This window comes from Canis lupus, chromosome 3 (genome assembly GCF_011100685.1).
Source record: "Canis lupus familiaris isolate Mischka breed German Shepherd chromosome 3, alternate assembly UU_Cfam_GSD_1.0, whole genome shotgun sequence".
NCBI lineage: Eukaryota > Metazoa > Chordata > Mammalia > Carnivora > Canidae > Canis > Canis lupus.
The window spans coordinates 35,134,342-35,149,096 of record NC_049224.1 but is presented as its reverse complement, the minus strand read 5'-3'; the positions used below and the strand labels follow the sequence as shown (position 1 = coordinate 35,149,096).

At 46.3% G+C, this 14,755-nt stretch overlaps 1 protein-coding gene across 1 annotated transcript in view; it reads right to left on the bottom strand.

Moving 5' to 3' along the window:
* ATP10A (ATPase phospholipid transporting 10A (putative)) overlaps positions 1–10,167 on the bottom strand; it is a gene marked incomplete at its 5' end in the record, with an annotated part of 187,782 nt that extends 177,615 nt beyond the window's left edge. Inside the window, one exon of the mRNA XM_038533681.1 lies at positions 9,800–10,167. Within this exon, the coding sequence (XP_038389609.1) occupies positions 9,800–10,167 (368 nt within the window). The remainder of the gene's footprint in view (positions 1–9,799) is intronic.
* Positions 10,168–14,755: the final 4,588 nt, after the last annotated feature.

Genomic DNA, 14,755 nt, shown 5'->3' with positions numbered 1-14,755 from the left:
TAAAGGTACAAATTTATAGGATAGTAATAGCACAAAGGAGAAAGAAAAAATAGAATTATACTGAATGAATTTTCTTTTTTTTTCTTTTTTTTAATAAATTTATTTTTTATTGGTGTTCAATCTGCCAACATATAGAATAACACCCTGGGTGACGGGCACTGAGGGGGGCACTGAATGAATTTTCTGTTGGGCTGGCGAGACTGGGGACCTCAAAACGTCCAACCCCAGGCCAGCACCCTCCCAATAACGCGGCCTTGCCGCCCTACCCTAATTTAGCTTACAAGACCTGTAACCCTTGCCCTAATCGGAATGCCACCCTGCCCCCATCTTCCTGCCGAAAACCCTTTATAGACCCCCCAGCGGTGTGCCTGGGTGCGACTTCCCTGCCTGGGACTTCCCTGCTCTCTCCCTCCCCCGCCGGCCACGGAACCTCATAGGCTGAGATCGTGTCCCATTAAAAGCTTGTTTGACCAACTTTTGCCTGGCTTCTCTATTCCATTTCACTACCAATTGGATTAAACCTGACATTTTCTAAACACAATGGAAATTGTTAGTATTAATGTGAACTACACTATTTTAAATTAAGATACTATCTGCAATCTCTAAAGCACCATTACAAAAATAACTAAGAACATCAATTAGTAAAAGAAACAACAAGGAATTAAAATGGTACACTAGAAAATATTGAAAGGCGGCAATAATGGCAGTCTATGGAACAGAAACATGCAAGACATATAGAAAACACACAGCAGATTGGAAGACATAAATCCTACCTTATCAGTAATTACATTAAATGTTAATAAAATACTATGACAAAAGGCAAAAATTGGCAGAATAAATTTTTCAAAATACAAAATTCAACCATATGCCATCTACAAGACAAACATTTTAGATTCAAAGACAAAAATATGTTGAAAGTTAAAGGATGAGAAAAGATAGACCATGGAAACTGTAACCAAGAGAGCTTAAGTAGCTATATTAATTTTAGACAAAACAGATTTTTAAAATAAGAATTGGTAGAGACAAAAATGCATTTTATATTAATAAAAAGGTTAATTCATCAGTGAGACATAAACATTTTAAACAGCTATGCAGGAGATCCCTGGGTGGCGCAGGGGTTTAGCGCCTGCCTTTGGCCCAGGGTGCAATCCTGGGGACCCAGGATCGAATCCCACGTCGGGCTCCTGGTGCATGGAGCCTGCTTCTTCCTCTCTCTCTATGTGTGACTTTCATAAATAAATAAATAAATAAAATAAAATAAAATAAATAGCTATGCAGGGGCGCCTGGGTGTCTCAGTGGTTGAGCGTCTGCCTTCAGCTTAGGGCATGATCATGGAGTCCTGAGTTTGAGTCCCGCATCGGGCTCCCTGCATAAAGCCTGCTTCTCCCTCTGCCTGTGTCTCTGCCTCTCTCTCCATGTTTCTCGCGAATAAATAAATCAATCTTAAAAAAAATGATATGTATCTAACAGAGCCCCAAAATGCATGAAGCAAAAGCTAACAGAAATAAAAGATTTGGTAAGACTTGGGAAACTTCCAACACTCCACTTTCAATAATGACTAAAACATCAGTCAGAAGATCAACAAGGAAATAGAAAATGTAAACATTTTAAATCAACTAGACCTAACAAATATCTCTAGAACACTTTATACAACAGAATACACATTTTTCTCAAGCACACATGGAACATTTTCCAGGATAGATCATGAAACAAGCCTCAACAAATTTAAAGGATTGACATCACACAGAGTACTTCAATCGGATGAAATTAGAAATCACTAACAGAAGGAAATTTGAAAAATTCACAAACATGTAAAAATTTATAAGACATTACTACATTACTAAATAACCAGGAATTCAAGGAAGAAGTCACCAGGGAAACTGGAAAATACTTTGAGACAAAAAAATATGAAAAAAGAATACAACCAATCTTATGAGATGCAACTAAAATAGTTTCTACAGGGAAATGTGTAGCTGTTAATACCTTTATTAACAAAGAAAAAGGGCAGCCTGGGTGGCTCAGCGGTTTAGTGCCGCCTTCAGCCCAGGGAGTGATCCTGGAGACCTGGGATCGAGTCCCACATCAGGCTCCCTGCATGGAGCCTGCTTTTCCCTCTGCCTGTGTCTCTGCCTCAGTCTCTCTCTCTCTCTATCTCTCATTAATAAGTAAAATCTTTAAAAACAAAGAAAAAATTACTTAGAAAATAACCTAATCTTCTACCCTCAATAACTATAAAAGGGAGATCAAACTAAGCCTAAGGCACAGAAGGAAGGAAATAATAAAGATTAGAGCAGAAATAAATGAAATAGAGAATAGGAAAACAATAGAGAAAAATCAATACAAAGAAACTTGATTCTTTGACGAGATCAACAGAATTGGAAAATCATTAGCTAGAATGAGCAAGCAAATAAGAACATTCACATTGTTAAAATCAGTAATAGAAGATGATACATTATTACCAACCTTACAAATATAAAAAGAATTAGAAGATATTATTATGAACAAGTGTATGACAACAAATAAGATAATTTAGATGAAACAGACAAGTCCTAGGACAATAAGAAAATACCACGACTGACTCAAAAACAAATAGAACATCTGAATGGACCCACAAGTATTGAGATTGAACTAGTGATTTTAAAACTACACAAAGAAAAGCCTAGATTGAAGTTCTCCTCAGTGTTGAATTCTTCCAAACATTTAGTGAAGAACACCAACTTTTCACAAACTCTTCTAAAACTGAGAATAGTAGGAACACCCCCAAATCATTCTATGATGCCAGGATTGTGTTTTCTTTAGAGCAAAACCAAAGAGATATATATACACACACCCCAATATCCCATATAAATACAGATGCAAAAAGCTTCAGCAAATTCTACTAAACTGAATCCAGTAAACTATAAAGAAGATTATACACCATGACTACACAGGATTGACCATGACTACATAGGATGGATCCCAGGAAGGAAAAATTTAGTTTCACATCCGAAAATCAATGTAATAATTATATCAATTTAATGAAGGACAAAAGCCAGATGATCATGTCAAATAAGAAAAAGCATTTAACAAGATCTAACACTCTTTCTTGATTTAAAAAAAAAAAAAAAAAAAGTTCAGCAAAGTATGAAGAGAACTTCCTCAACCTGATAAAGGCATTTATACAAAAGCCGAACATAGCATCATATTTCATGGTGAAAGACTAAATGTTTCCCTCTCAGATCAGGAACAAGACATGACAGTACAGAGAAATTTTCCACAAATACACAAAGCAAGAACTAGCCCTAATAAATGAGTTAGCAAGGTGGCAGGATACAGGATCAATATGCAAAATAACTGACCTACAATAATGCATTAAAGGAAAAACTGTTTAGATCTGAATAAAGAATAAAATCAATAGTTTTGTGGTAATGTTAACTTCTTAGTTTTGATCACTGTAATACAGTCAAGTAAAATGTTAAAATTAGAAGAGGATAGGTGAGGGATATACAAAAATTCTACACTATTTTTGCAACTTTTCTGCAAATTATTTCAAAATAAAAAGGTTAAAAATTTTAGAAAGCCAACTGGTTCCCACCAGAAGATGCTAGAGATGCAAATCAAACATTTCTCTCTTTTTCTTGATTTGTACCACTGGGAACTTAGGTAGTAGATGAGGGGAAGGGTCTTTTTATAAAAGTATTACCAATAGTAAACTAGACCATCAACATTTGGCATCCACCAACAAATTAATAGATGGAGGCCATGATCATCAAATGGCTGCTAATATCCATTCAGAAAAACAGGGGCAAAGAAACATTATGTTCCTCTTGATGGAAGTACACAACATCTATGAATATGGTTTTGACCAAAAAAAAAAAAAAAATGAAAAGAAAGTCAAATCTGTACCTGAGGGAGTTCTGATAAAGCATCCAGACCAATCTACCACTAAACAGAATTACCGCAGAACCGAACATGTTACATGATGCCACAGAAAAGTAATTGGCAATATTCAGGCCATGGGAAACTCTACAGTATAAATAACTTAGTTTCTTCAAAATAATTGCAAGAAGAAAATGAGCAAGAGAAATGGAGTTTGAGAGGAGGACATCTACAGATTAAAGGAGACCTACCAGCCAATCACAGTAAGACTTTATTTGGATCTGATTGAAACATACAGATCAAAAGAAATATGTGGTATTTATGAAACAAATGAAAATCTGAACACAGATTAGGTACTTAATAAGGACTTAGTATCAATTTAGGTATAGTAATGACACTGCAGTTTAGTTTTGAAGAGTCATTGCTTTTCTAAAGATAAATAGTGAAACATTTACAGAAGAAATATCTGGGATGTACTTCAAAATAAAAGAGAGAGGCAGTAGGTAGGATAAAACACTGATGAAACATGAGCTGCTAACTGTTGAAACCTCATGAGGGTACATTATATGTGTACTTCTCCATATGTGTGAATAGAATGAAATTAGAATCTGTAACAGAAAGAAATTTGGAAAATGCACAAATATGTGGAAATTAAGTAAGACATTCCTAAATATCTAATGGGTCATAGAAAAAAACTCATAGAAGAAGTTAGGAAGTACTTTGAGATGAATAAAATTTTCAACAGTTTTTTAAAAAAAGAAGCCTACTTCTCCTGGGGGTAGAGGTTTCAAACACAAAAATAACTGCAAAAGTGAAGTCAGAGCAGGAGGACTATGGTTTCAAACCATGGTACTGCTGCCTCCTAAAGGAGACCTTAGGCATACGAAGTCTCAGTTTCCCCCATCTGAGAAATGGGGATATAAAAAGTAATGGTACTGTTGGGAGGATAAGATGGAATTATGGCCTCAGTTTCCCCATCTGTGAAAAAAATGGAAATGTGAAAATATGACTGGTGTTAGGTTAAGACAGAATTATACTGGGGCACCTGGGTGGCTCAGTGGTTGAGCATCTGTCTTTGGCTCAGGTGGAGATCCCAGAGTCCTGGGACTGAATCCCGCATCAGGCTCCCCGCCACTTGCCTCCTATCAACAAGTAAAGAAGAACTGCCCCATGCCTACCTTCTGAGGGCAACCAAATTTCTAGGAAAAGAAAGGTTCTTTTTCTACAATTTGACAACCATGAGCCCAGTCACATGTGAAACATGACAGGTATCAAAAGAAAAATAACTTCTAAAAGCCATATGAATGTCAATGTCCAAATATAATTCCTCAAGTGTTGTCCTGCCTAGCATACCTGAGAGACAGCCCTGCTTAAAGAAGTCATGCATTACTCGGGCATATTCCTGTCTCCTGGATCTGGTCTTGGTATCTCTGCTTTTGCAAATCTTTGACTCCAACTAAGACAAAGTCGCTATGTTTCTGCTGCTGACAAGGAAGAGATGCAACTCCCCAGGAAAGGGAAGGATGGAGAGGGGAGGGGAGGGGAGGGGAGGGGAGGGGAGAGGGGAGGAGAGGGGAGGGGAGGGGAGGGGAGGGGAGGCCAGATAAATGAACAGAAAACAAAAGGAGAACTTTGCTGGGTGTCATTTCAGGCTCTTCTGAAAAAACAAATCATGAAGTCCAGGGTAAGCCAGTTGGACAGATAACCCCAGTGAGCTGGGGAAATGAAGTGAGAATCAAAGGAAAGGGAACAAAGTTTGAGCAATTCCAAGATAAGCAAGCGTTAGAGCACCTCCTGACTACCTGTTTTCCCAAAGGAGGATGGAAAGACACCAACCCACCACACTCAAATCCATGTACAAAGCCCAAATGATTCTGGGAAAAGTCATCTCAGATTATTTCCTGCAGAAATACTGTTTCCACCATCTAGGAGACAGATATTGGAAGGTGTCCATAAGAGTCTATTTGAATTATTACAAAGAGAATGGAGACAAAAGGAAAACAAAATGACACCCTGACCCAGGCAAGGCATGGGGCAGAGGGAGGGAGGGCCAGAGGACAAGAGCACCAGGAGGGGTACCTGGCCTGGGGCCAGCACCTCACTTGACAAGTTAGGAAACACTGTGCAAGTAAGGCAGGGGCCTTGGGTAGCACCCTTACCTCAAGCTGCACCCTTATTAGGCAGGGGGTGAGGTTTGTTTGTTTTAACAGTGTTATCCACTTGCCCCTATGGTTGAAGAGGAGGATGAGGATTTCTTCTATGCATGGTCTCTGCTTCCTCCCTTTGCCTCTTCTGGGCAACATTCCTTTCTAGGAGTCTTCAACTTTTTCATCAATGTCCTTCTCTGATAACTATTCTCTGCTTTTCTGCCACCAGAATCAGCACTCTGCAGGCGGACTCTGTGCTCCCATCCCCTCACCTCTTCCAGCCCCATCAGCCTTCACCCTGCAACCACCTACCCCCCTCTTAGCCCAAGCCCCTGATGACACCAACCTTGTCCCAGCTGGCTGCTCAATAAGCCCCCTTTCTTTTCACCTGGTGCCCCAAGGGAGATGACTTCTCTAGCCAGCCTCTGCTAGCACCAAGGAGTCTGCATGACTATGAAGGACTTCCCACACCCACTCCAACCCACCAGACCATGACTAAGTGACGCTCAAACTGACCAATCCCACCAGCTCGGAGGCCACTGACAGGACCTGACCCCCCAGGATCACCCACCTCTCTCTCATCCCACTGGGCATGGCTCAGGAGGATCTTCCTAAATACCAACAATCTGAAATCCATAAGAGGATGCAATCGGCTCAGGACATGGAAGCAGAGGACTGCTTCACAAACTTCATGTGTAAACAAAGCCATGCTGTAGATGCCAGCTCTCCCACCTGCACAGGCTCAAGAGTTCAGGGGTGAGAAGGGAGAGCCTGGGAAACTGCATTTCTAACAAGTCTGATGGAGATTCTCATAAAGAAGGGACCCAAAGACTATGTTACTGAGGGAAACATAAATAATGGTGTAAATAACTGACGCACTTTCAGTTGTAGTCACAACACAAAGAGATGTCCAAGGAATGCCAGAAACAGTGTCAGTAGGTAACGCTTCCCCAACTAAAGTTTGCTCATACTCTGATTTACATATGCTTTGACTACATTTACATCCCTCTGCACATCAACCAGAGCAATGGCACAGCCCAAAACAGAACTTGACCTCCCACTGTCTCTGCACTGAACAAATTTTGGTTTGACATAAAATAAGTCATCTCCTGGACTTCTCTGGCCCAATGCCAGCCCCCTGAGGTCCTGGGCTACAAGCACACACCTTGCCCCCACAAACAGGTTATGCCCTGGTTGTAGTCTCAGGCTGCCCTGACCCTATCCCATGCCCTACCACCACCACCATGTTCCCTCCACTGCAGCATCTTCCCTTCACACCCACATCCTTCCTAATCCTCACTCATGCCCTCCTCTGGAAAGCCTCTCCTGAACTGCATCCTGCATCCCTAGGCTAGGTCTAGGGTCTCCCATGCATGGATACATCCTGAAGTATAATCACTCCCTGCAGTAAGTTCTAGGTGAGACCCAGCCTCCTCCTTTTCTATCCCAGGGTCTAGCTAGGGCCTGGCAGAGTGAGGAGCAAATCAGGGCACTGGTTTGAGTTGATGGACAGGAGTTTCAAGGCAGCTACACACAGCCTGGAATGCAATGGGAACACAAGTCTCTCACCATTTTCAGAGGACGGGGGAGGGGTGAGAAATGCATACCACTCACAGCTCAATCCTGAAAACATCAATCTCAGACCCCCTGGGCTTGGAGGAGTTTGACATGGCTTCTGAACACCCCTGTCATACCTACGCATAAGCACCTGGGACCTTCCTAAAGAAAGGACCCCTTCTCTCCCGCAGAAATGCATTCAACTTGGGAGCTGGGAGATATTTAGGAACTCCTGAAAGCATCATTATTCCTGAGGACCTGCCCCTAGGGCTGTACCGATTATTTAAGAATCTCAGTCTGGTCAGGATGGAAGGTGAGAACACAGATAGGTATGGTCCAAGGGGAAGATGAATGCTTCAAAATCCCATGAAACCTTCCAAGGTCAAGTAAAGAGAACCGCTTTTGGGTCCCACTCTATTTTCTCATCTGCATGTTGGGGGTGATAATTGTTTTAAGGGTCAATTGACTTAATGGGTTAAAAACACTCTGTCAATTAAAAATTATACTATACTTCCTGAGGCCCAAGTATTTCTGAAAAGGAGGCCACAGGAGCTACTGACTGGCTCAGTGATAACAGGAAGGGGTATGAGTGTAAAGACTTAAACCTGCTGGAGTCCCACCAATTATGTCATACAGAAGGCAGATATACAGCTTTCCAAAGTCCTCACACTAGGGACAGAGGACGTTTGTGAAATAGGTGCCTCCTCCATTCTTGGCCTCAGGCTTCTTGTGAACAGGAGCCAGGAAATTCCACGGCCCTGTCCACTGACATCATGCTTGCTGACTGTGGACAGTGGGCACCCCTTGAGAGCAAGAGGGCAGCATTACTCAAAGTATGAGCCATTATATAAGCATCACCTCCGTGCTAATTAAATACTCAGATTCCTGGGTCCAGTCCCAGAAGAGCTTGGTCAGAAACACTGGCCATGGAGCCTGAGAGTTATTTTTAACAAGCTCCTCAAGTGAGTTTTATATAAATTTAAGAACCTCAAGCACCAGTAATGTTGGAAAAGCTGTAGAACTGAAAAAGAAAAAAAAAAAAAAACTGGATTGAATTTGAATACCACTACACAGCAGCTGTGTGGCCATGGGCAAGTTACTTAACCTTTGTGAACCTCAGTTTACTCATTTGTAAAATAAGTATGAAGCACAACCAGTGTTGCTGGAAGAGTGAGAAATAATACTCTGCATCTACGTTATCCTAAGAGGTAGGAATAACCATGACCCTCATCTTTTAAGGGAACAATCTGCCACTGTGAACATAAGGGGTTTCCTGGAAGCCTCTCACATGCAATGGAAGCTGGACAAGATCATGTCTTTAACACAGAGGCCCACATCAGCCCCCTACAGCAGGAGTCAAGCAAGGTGAACAGGAAGGAAAGCTGGGCTGAGCTCTGGAGAGAAGCCAAGCCCATCTGTCCTCCTGAGAGGTTCCACCTGAAGGGCTCAGGTACTAGACGCTGTTCCAAGACTGCTCTGCAGCCAAATGGCTTTTTTGGGGGTGAGGAGTCTAAACGGAAAAGAGCATTCCCCCACGCGGAGAGTCCAAAACTCTGGGGAGGTGCCGGGAGAGAGGAAGTGCCCAATGTGATGACATTCCCTTGTACCAAGCATGGGCAGGGCTCGAAAACCCCTGAAAGCCTCCGTTTTCCATTTGGAAATTGGGGTTGATTTTTAGAAAATTAACATTAAACAGTCAACTATGGGATGGCACCCAGCTGGGTGGCCTGTTCCAAACTCACATCAGTGGATGGACATTGCTACTATCACCCCTGCTTTTCTATATGTCTGTGCTGGTCACACCAAACCTTGGTGACAATTTCACTGTTGTCCCAAAACAAGAAAGGGGTTATCTAAGCTTGAGCTTTATATACCTGTCCTTGGTAGTTAAACTTGTTAAACAACCTGTCCCAGAAAGCCTGGCCAAAAACTGAAGTTGGGACTTCAAACCAGAGATCAGGGCATGGATGTCCCTCCTTTTTCTCAAAAGGCGGGGGCGCCGGGGATGAGGCTGCTGGAGTCCAGCCCTGGACCGTGCCGGTGTGGATGCGGCATCTGGACGGCGGGCAGGGGCAGGGCACCCCCCGCGGGCCCAGCCCGAGGTGTCCGGCTTCCTGCGCCCCGGGCGCGCAGGCCAGGGCCTCCACCCCCAGGGCCGCCGCCTGGGCCGCCCCGCCCGGTGCCACCGCTCACCGCGCCCAGCGCCGGGCTCCCGGGGCGCCGCGGCCCCGCTCACCTGCTGAAGACAAGGCAGCCCAGGTGGTTGATTTCGTGGTCTGAGCGGTGGCGGCTGTAGTCCTCCCACAGGTCCTTGAAGGCCGTGACCGCCAGAATGAAGAGCACGGGCGCCAGCGCCAGGCCGGGCTGGAAGGCGTTCACCGCCGGCACGAAGTTGAGCAGCGCGATGAAGACAAAGTACACGTTGGCCAGGCGGTGGAACTGCTCGAACAGGTTCTTGGGCAGAAAGGACAGAAGAGTGTACTTGGTGGTCTTGAGCCGGTTGTCGGCCAGGCGCTGGGCGCCCCCGCGCCGCCGCCGCCGCGCACCCTTGGCCGCGCCCGCCGCGGGGTCCTCGACGCCCGGGGGCGGCAGCAGGTTGGAGCGCACCACGCGCGTCCTGCCGTCCCCGGGCCGCCGCCGCCGCCGCCGCCGCCGCCGCCGCCCGCCGGGGCACCCGGGCTCCTCGGCCGCCGCTGGCTCCCGCTGCATGGCCGCGTGTCGCCGCGCCCGGCTCCTCCGCCGCTCTCGCCCGCCCGCGCCAGCCTCCTAGGTGATCATCGCCGGCCGCTCGCGCGCGGGGGCGCGGGCTCCCCGCCTAAGGGACGCAAGGAGCCGCGGTCAGCGCGCGCCCCGCCCCGCCCCGCTCCGCTCGGCCCCGCTCGGCCCCGCCCCGCCCCGCCCCGCCCCGCCCCGCCCCGCCAGCCCGCGGTTCCGCGGTTCCGCGGTCCGGGGCCGGCGGGGCGGGGCGCACAGCACCCCTAGTCCTCCCGCGCGCCGGGCCGTGGCCGTCGCCGCCGCTCCCGGCCCCGCCCCGCCCCGCGCCGCGCCGCGCCCCGGCTGGGGTTCCGCGGACTGCGGGGAACGTCAAAAGCCGGAGCTGCAAACTTTAAAGCAGTTTCGTTTCGTTTCGTTTCGTTTCGTTTCTAGAAGCACCAGTTGGTTCCAGAACGAGGCCGACGCGCCCTGGCACCGTGGGGGGCAGGGGGGGCGTGGGGAGAACCTGCAGAGTTTGAGAGAACAGGCTCCGCAGCCGGCAGCCGGAGGCTCCCTGGCTCGCTCTGCCTCAGGCCCGGACGGGGGACGCGGGCCAGGAAACCGGCAGGGAGCCCTCTCCTGCGACCGGCTGGCCTCAAAATCCACATGAGTCACACCAGTGCTATGACTTTTGTGCCTCACTTGCCAAGGGTATCTGCTTTTAGAGAGAGCCCAAGAGGTCGGGACTCTGGGCCGCCTGGGTGGCTCGGCGGTGGAGCATCTGTTTTTGGCTCAGGGCGTGACCCCGCGGTTCCAGGACCCGGCTCCCCGCGAGGAGCCTGCTTCTCCCTCTGCCTGCGTCTCTGCCCCTCTCTCTCTCTCTCTCTCTTTCTCTGTGTGTGTGTATTTCTCGTGAACAAATAAATAAAATCTAAAAAAAAAAAAAGTCGGGATTCTGTTGCCTTTAAACCCTTCCCTCCTGTCCCTGTCAACCTCCACCTACTTTCAGATTCACTTTTTGGGTAACTAGACTTTGTCCTTTCCCTAATTATCGCTGCCTTTCCTTACTTCCCTAAAAGGGCTTCTTTTTTTCTTTTCTTTTCTTTTCTATCTTTTAATTGAAAGGAGGAATATTTCGGGTGGCAAAGGCAGACTTTGGTTTGAGGTATTTTTCCTTTCCTCTCTGGTAAAACCTCAGAGACAAAATACCCCTGTGTGTTGCAGTTCTGAGGTGGCCTAGGAGAAGCTGTGACAGGAAATTGTAGGTGGTGACTGGAAGGGGAGGAGAGGACCAGAATTGCAGAAGTGTCTTTTGGGACAAAGGGCTCTCCTCAGTATTCATGGGGAGTCCGACGAGAGAGTTGCATATGAATGGCGGGGGTGGGAGAATGCTGGGTATGGCAAAAGGTATTGAGGAGTTCCTGAGTTCCTACTTCTGCAAGTAACACTCTCCACCAGACATGCACAGAGGTAACACGGTGGCCTTCTCCTTTGGAAGCACAGAGAAAAGCAGCAGAGATTTCTTGCCAGGGAGACTCTGGCTGAGGATTTGGGCAAGAAGAGCCCTTATGAGGACTGTCTTGATTCTGGGAGTTACTGGCTTCCTGCAGGCCAGCGCCTCCTTTCTCTTCTTGCCCTGGGATACTCAGTCATTTCCCACCAGACCACCTCAGCCCTGGGTTGTCCCTTTTGTGCCTGCTACAGGTCACTTCCATAGCTTTGCTCAAACCACTTACGCCTTCCCCATGACACTCACTCACCTCCTGTACTCTGGGGCTCACAACCCATCCAGCCATGCCAGGGTCTCATGTCTCTACGGGGAGCCTTGCCACAGACCACAATATTTGTCAGAATCCAGTAAGAAGGGTAGAGTGACAGATACTAAGAAAATATCGTATGCCATATATCAAGCCTCTTCCCCACGCCATTCCTAGGGGTAGAATATTAATGTGTAGAGGCCTGAGTCAGAGAAAGATTTGGCTAAAGAACTTGCATTTTCAGGGAAAGAAGTTAGGTCTCACGATGAATCAGTGGCATCCCAAATTGGGTATTAATAGCAAGTGAAGGACCACAGCTTCCCTGGTTTCCAATGACTAAGACCCCATGGACCCTCCTTTCTTTTCCTCCATCATCTAACCTAAATGAGGCCCCAGAGCCTACTGGCTCCATGTCTATGGATGTCCATGTCTAGATGCTGCCATCCCTACAGGTATCCTCAGTGTGGCCCGAGTGTCTCTGGGTGGGTCTCCCTGACTCCCAGTCTCTTTGCTTCAACCAGTCCACATATTGCCTAAGTGGTTCCTTGACCGACTGGATGGACCCCTTCATTTCTTTACCCTGGAGCTTACCGGAGTTCCCTGTTGCTTACAAGGTCAAATGCTGACTCCTCAGGCAGAGGTCCCTTGAGGCCCTCAGGGGAACTGGCACCAACTTACTGATTTAACTCCACCCTCCCTACTCCTGGCCCAGCCCCAGGACAAGAGGTCTCCTTACCCTTCTCAGAACAGACCTTGCTCATTCCCATCTACATTCCACTATAAGGTTCCAAGATTCCATGAGTCACACTGCTCCTGAAGCCTGGAATCTTCCCCCACCTGCTTTTCGCCAATCCAAATTCAATACTTCCACTAAGATCTCATTCACCTGGCCTCCAAGGAGGTTTCCACACTGCATAATCCATTGAACCTCATGAAATTACTTCTGTTCTGATATATACGCAGTGATATATAAACCTCCCTGCGATTGTTCTGCTGGGATTTTGAGCTTGGATGTCTTCTGCCAGTTAAACTCGTAGACGCAACTGCCTGGGCCAGAGCCAAGCTTGGATGAACTCTGGGCTGGCAGTCTGCATCGCTGAGCTCTGACAAGGCTGTGCTGTTGGGCCTTGGGCAAGTCACTTTAATTGTCCTCCTTCAGTAAATACTTATTCTTCACCCACTATGTGCCCGGCACTATACTAGGCACTGAGAACTGACTTGAAAGTCAGATCTGTTGATGACAATAGATAATTCTCATGGATCTAACATTCTAGTAGGAAGAGACTGTGATATTGGGATTTATAACAATACATATATATTTGGTCTCTGTCCCTATTTCTGGCACAGAGCTCCTAAACCCTTAGAATTTCCTAAGCAATGAATGCTGAAGTTGTCTTGATATTGATAACAAACCCTTTTCAGCCACACCTGAGTTTATCTTAATAAAGTGACTTTTAGAAAACAGTTTAGATAGGTGCTGGTTGCCAGGGGATCCAACCATGTGATTAAAGAGAATTTTCAGCCCCACTCCACTCATCTCCAGGGAGGGGAGAGGAGCTGGATAGAGGTTGAATCAGTTGCCAACAAACAGTGTTTTAATGAGTCTAAGTAATGATGCCTCCCTAAAAACCTGAAAGGATGGGGTTTGGAGAGTTTCCAGGTTTGTGAACATTGGAGGTTCAGGGAGAATGGCGCTCCCAGACAGGGTATGGAAGCTCTATGCCCTTTCCCCATATTTGCGCTATGCATCTCATCTATCTGCCTATTCCTGAGTTATACCATTTTATAATAAACTGGGAATCTGGTAAGTAAAATGTTTCTTTGAGTTCTGTGAGCCACTGCAGCAACCTAATTAAACCCAAGGACGGGGTTGTTGAAACGTCTGATCTATATAGCTGGTCAGAAGCACAGGTGATCATGTGACTAGCATCTGAAATGTGTGTGTGTGTATGTGTTGGGAGGTAGTCTTGCAGGATTGAGCCCTTAACTGTGAGATCTGACACTGCTTACAAGAAGTCTCAGAATTAGGTTGAATTATAGGACAACTGACTGGTGTCAAAGAATTGCTTAGTGGTGTGGGGGAAAACCTGACAGAATCAGCATCCCTTAACATTGGCAGCATCTAAACAAGACACTCTCAGAACACCATTAAGTGCTCAGGAATGCTATGTTCTCTGAAGGATGTTCCAAAAAGAAGGACACAGGAAATGGAGTGGCATGGGGAACCCATCAGGGAGGGGTGTGCCTGAGCTACAGTGGCCAGGGCTTTTAGAGGGAACCTCCCAGGGCAATCCTCAGCAGAGGCTAAGTAAACAAGTTACAGAAATGTCTTGGTGAAGAACAAGCAAGTACAGGACAGTATCAAATTCCAGGCCCCGTGAGATGATCCAGGTGTCTCAAGCCAAGTGGGCGAATAGAGATGTAGCAGAGAGTGGGCTCATGTAGGGCCTAAAGAATCGCAGTAAGGATTTTGGCTTTTAGTTGAGACAGAAGGGAACCTTTGGAGCGCTTTGAGCACAGGAGTCATGTGACTGAACTCAGGTTTTCGAAGATTATCAGTTGCTGGTGAATAGAATGAAGATGGACTGGGTCAGTAGCAAGGAGATATCGTAAGAGGCCATTGCAATAATCCTGGAAAGAAAGGTTCTGGTTCCTGTGGGTGTGGCCATGGTGCAGAGTAGGCATGGCCATGTTAAAGCAGGCATGATATGCTGTTGAACTGGGTGTGGGGTATGAAAGAA